The sequence below is a fragment of the Penaeus monodon genome, chromosome 27 (genome assembly GCF_015228065.2).
Source record: "Penaeus monodon isolate SGIC_2016 chromosome 27, NSTDA_Pmon_1, whole genome shotgun sequence".
NCBI lineage: Eukaryota > Metazoa > Arthropoda > Malacostraca > Decapoda > Penaeidae > Penaeus > Penaeus monodon.
The window spans coordinates 13,597,562-13,602,235 of NC_051412.1; the positions used below are offsets into that span (position 1 = coordinate 13,597,562).

At 40.8% G+C, this 4,674-nt stretch overlaps 1 protein-coding gene across 1 annotated transcript in view; it reads right to left on the reverse strand.

Annotated features, from left to right (window-relative positions):
- LOC119590582 overlaps positions 1-4,674 on the reverse strand; it is a 20,936-nt gene that overhangs the window by 12,432 nt on the left and 3,830 nt on the right. The window contains exons 6-11 of the mRNA XM_037939257.1: positions 2,780-2,948; positions 2,410-2,486; positions 2,058-2,240; positions 1,685-1,829; positions 925-1,094; positions 284-485 (exon numbers count right to left, since the gene is read on the reverse strand). Of these exons, the coding sequence (XP_037795185.1) occupies positions 284-485; positions 925-1,094; positions 1,685-1,829; positions 2,058-2,240; positions 2,410-2,486; positions 2,780-2,948 (946 nt within the window). The remainder of the gene's footprint in view (positions 1-283; positions 486-924; positions 1,095-1,684; positions 1,830-2,057; positions 2,241-2,409; positions 2,487-2,779; positions 2,949-4,674) is intronic.

Consider the following 4,674-nt stretch of genomic DNA (forward strand, 5'->3'; position numbering starts at 1 on the left):
TTCAGTGGGCAGTATGAAATGGCTGACAATGTCTATTTGTGTATCTAAAGATTTAGCCGATTATAGTACTGGATGAACGACTGATAATGTATTTAAGATAATGAATAAAATTACACACACTAAAGCTACGAGAAGTGTACAAAGGAATAAGCAAGAAAATGTGAACTTTTGTTATACATTTTACTGGTGTTGGCAGTCTACCAGAATTATTTCGTTTGTACAGGAATTTTGTCTCTTATTATTTTTTGCATTTCTGCCTTCTTTTTTCCACAAACCTCCATACCTAAGTACTGCTGCTGGCCTGTCGTCGTCAAAACGGTCGCGTTGCTCACAAGGAGGCCGTCCACATACCCTGACGTGGCCTCGACGACTGGTGCCCTCACGACCCCTAGGAAGGTGGTGTTGCCAGTGATGTTGTGAGTACCGTGAAGGGTAATGTACGAAGAGAAGGGGCGCCCTGTTAGGTTCGTGACGCGAGCATCGACCTGGAGGAAGCAATAGGTATTTTGGGAGAACGGATGTGGAGTTGCCAGACTGAGTACAGAAGAGAAGTAGATGAAAATAATGAAGATGCCAACAGCAGAATAATGGAAGGTAGTTGTGAAGAGGAGGAAAATATGAAACCTCATCACTTAGGTCTTCTGACCTAGATAATGAGGTCAGAAGCAACTAGTGGTGAGGGAAAGAGGACAGCATGAACAAAAATATTTTTGGTAATAAATCGACTAAAAGTCAACATGAATGGCAGAAAGAGAAACGGCAACTGTAAATAAACTTAGAAATAACACGATAGTAAAGAGAAATGTGAGTAAACTACAAGTAGTCATAAATGGAAGTGACAAGGAAATGGTCGTGATTTTGAAAAAAATAATAATGGATGGACAGAAATGCAGCAAGTCCAACTAAAGCCTTCAAGATATTTGCCTTCGCTTCCACGTGCTCGAAGGAAACGGAATGGAGTGTCGAATAAGATGCTCCTGTAAGTTTTATGACGTCATCATCTGCAGGAAAGGTCAGACCATTGACCTCATTTACAAATAGCTCATCAACTTCGCTCTCGCTCTTGACCTTGAGGTCGGCGAAATGAAGATCAGCTGATGTGAGGAAAAGAACAAGGGAATTTTTATATTCCTAAGTATAGCACAAAAACATCCATATCTTAATTACAAAGTAATTACTGATTATATAAAATGGAAGTAAGGTAGAGCAAGCTACTTAATTTAAAAAAATAAATTGCTGATTATTGACTGTTCCTACTGGGAAGGGATGGCAATTACAGGCCTGCCAATCATAAGAGCAAAAATCGTGAGGTTTTTTTTTCAGATTCATTCTTTGATAAAGTAGGTGTGTGTTTTTAGTATACAGCTGCAAGTCTAGAGACCATGAACGCATAAATATTCCTGTTCATAGAAGTATGAAAAGGTATTTTTTCATTTGGTGGATGAGGTGCGATCTCGACTTCCATTTTTTATGACACATATCCTGAATAATATCGGAAGTAGTTAACTCGAAGTTCAGAATAAAATCGCAGAACAATCATACTGATGCATTGAAACGGAGGAGCTTTCACAAGAGGAAATAATTGGGTTGAAAATGCCAGCAAACAAACAGAACTTGCTTCAGATTTATATAGTTTCCTCTACACTGCACTCTACCCACCCCCATTTTACGAACACACACGCACCTGGCCAGGTTTGAGGAGAGTTGATTAATATCGAATCCTTCATCTTAGCTGCAACGCTAACAGCCGTTTTTTCGACGTTCTCCTGAAGGTCTGAGAGATGGCGCCAGTCCGTAGGTATATGTAGGTCTGGTTCCGTTACATATATCTGAGGACGATAACAATACCAAAACAAAGAAGAAAATTAAGCGTTTTTGGTAATATACTCACTGTGAATGCTCATTATATCAGTTGGTGAAAATGAACCATCAACCATATGCAGTAAATTCCAGCACGCAATATAGCACAAATATCCAGAAGATTAGTAACCTTTTAAAGCATCATGCAACCCACCCTCCGGAAAAAATAAAAATATGCAAAACATTAAATAACTTACAGCAGTCACATTTGCCTCATGGTTCACCGTCAGATCAGCTGTGATTGTGACGTGCTGAGTGAAAACGTAGCCTGAAGTAGCTTGTGGTGCCGAAGCTACGCGTGCCTCCAGCTCAGTGACATCTCTTTCCTTGATGTCACTGCGTCGTTTCTGACACCACTCATCGGCGCGGTGGTGGTAGTTCTGGGATAAAAGTGGTTGTTTATACCTAGTTGATTGAGCTATTGGTTGTGGCTAATATGCTCAGATTTCTGCTTCCCCCACATGCAAACATTTTTGTCTTTGATCTAATCCCATCTCTTTTCCTCACACCTAGTTCAGTTATAGCATCTCAACCCTATTACATACGTACATCGAGAGAATTTGTGTAGTTGAAGTTCAACGTAAAGAGATTGGAACTCATTTTGTCTGGATCATGGTTGCTAACTCCTTAAAGAAACAAAAGAAAATCGTTAGTAGGATCCCACTTTCATGAAGTGCTTTCACTTCTACACTTATGGAAAAATCAGCAGGATTAGAAACCTTTTAAGGCTTCTAATCCTGTCGATTTTTCCACAAGCGTTTCCCTCTGGATATTCTAATCAACCAAGTTTTAATATACTAAATATTAACTACCGAATACATATGAACAATTCAGTATAAAAAATCCTTGCGTAAAGTTTAGATTTCATTCACAGATGTTTAATCACAATGGTTTAATCAGTTCAGAAGCCCTTTCTCACCCATAAGGATCCTATCAGGTAGAGAAACCATGGCCAAGGAGTTCACGCCCTCACCAATGGCTCCACCCGAGTACTGGGTGAAGCTTGTCACAAAGTTCCACCCGTCGAACTGGTAAAAAGTCACGCCTGTCATGGAACTCGCCAGGGCAAGGATGACATTGTTGTCCACCTGATGGCGGAAGTTTTTTTTTTATTTACCGGTTTCTCTAATCTTACAGGAAGAAGGGGTTAGTGGAAGAATTTCTGGTGTTGTGCTATTTATCTCTTAATTCTTGTACACACACACTCAAGTTGTGGGTTTCCACATTGTAATAAAACATATCTAAACCAAAAAATCATGCCTTTTAAAGTACAAGATAAGAAATTTGGAGGCAGGTGCAGGACAGGATTACATTTTTGCGGAGAAAAGGATATAGGAAAGAAAGAGGAAAAAAGGTGGGGGAGTGGCCGTCAGAATTATCATTTCACTCTCAATATTATAATCACAAAAGGACTGATTGGCTCAGGGTGGTGAGATCAATGAGGGCTGGAGAAATCTTGCCCATAAGTGCTAGATTTATTACAGTTGACACTAGTTGTGTATCTAACATGAAAAAGGGGAAGGAGAGCGCAGCAGTTTTTGACAGCTAATGTAAGATTTCACAGGTGTGCCGAAGAGTAATTTTGGAATGAATTATATCTATATTCATTTGTAATACTGCTGCAGAAAAACTTGCATTAATGAGCATTTTCATATGTAGTATGTAGTACCTCAAAACGAACTGTTTTCAAGACCTCTGCATTCCCATGGGTGAGTGTGAAGAAGCACACACTACCACACCAGATGTGCTTCTCTCTTAAAATTTGCCCGAGGTATACCCTACCTAGCAAGGGTGTCATGAGGGGGCGGTCAAATGCTTTCTGTTGTTGCTATTAACTAGTAAACAATATTGAAACCAAGGACGTGTTTTGGATAACTTAGATAATTTTTCTGTTAGCAGGTGAGGTATCAGAGCAAATATTGGTATCACCAGTTCCACAAGCCTCTCCCTCCTTATTAGTCAGTCAGTATTGTTCATTGTGAAGCATCTATGAAAGAAAGACCCATACCAAGCAACATATTACATCTTGGTCACCAACTTAGGCAGAGGAGCAGACTCAGTGGAAGCCAATCCATCGGCAGGTACAAAAAACAAACCGGGCCAAGAGCCCTTATACCTTAGCCTTTGGATGACATGGGATTCATATCATGGCCGACTTGCTTGTGGCTCCGGGTAACATGCTGCTTCTGCCATGGCTGACTTGGTTGTGGCTCCGGGTGACATGCTTCTGTCATGGTTGAAATGGGTGTGGCTTCGGTATTGGGTCATTAATGTCATGTTACTACGATGCATGCATTTCCAGATCAGGCTGTTCTTTTATCACTGAAGAGATATGGGAAGGTGGGGAGGAAGGGGTTTGAGGTAAGTTACATGTGTGTTAAATGCCAAGGAGCACTACAGTGCCGCCCCTAGGAGTATTATGATCTGTCAGATGACAAAGTTCCGAGGAGAGTGTTCCTGGGGGAGGTCTCCTCAACAGAAACGGCAACTCCATGAGCGGCTTTAACTCCACTTGCAATGTGTATTTCAAGACCTCTATGGACTCGGTAAGCATCTGTCGGCAGTATGTGTGAGGACATGGGAATGGAACGCTATTGGAATCCTGAAGTTCGTGAGCTGAAATTTACTCAGTTTGAAACCCTGGGATCCAGATAAAAGACCTAGACAAGGGATTCCCACTGAAATTTTTGCTCCACTTCATCTACCAATGAACTCTGGGAAGTATTTATTCAGTATATGTCTTGACTATATAATGATAGAATATTTGCCAATCTGTTGCCCTCTGTAATACAAAGCAAATCGCCAACCTGGACG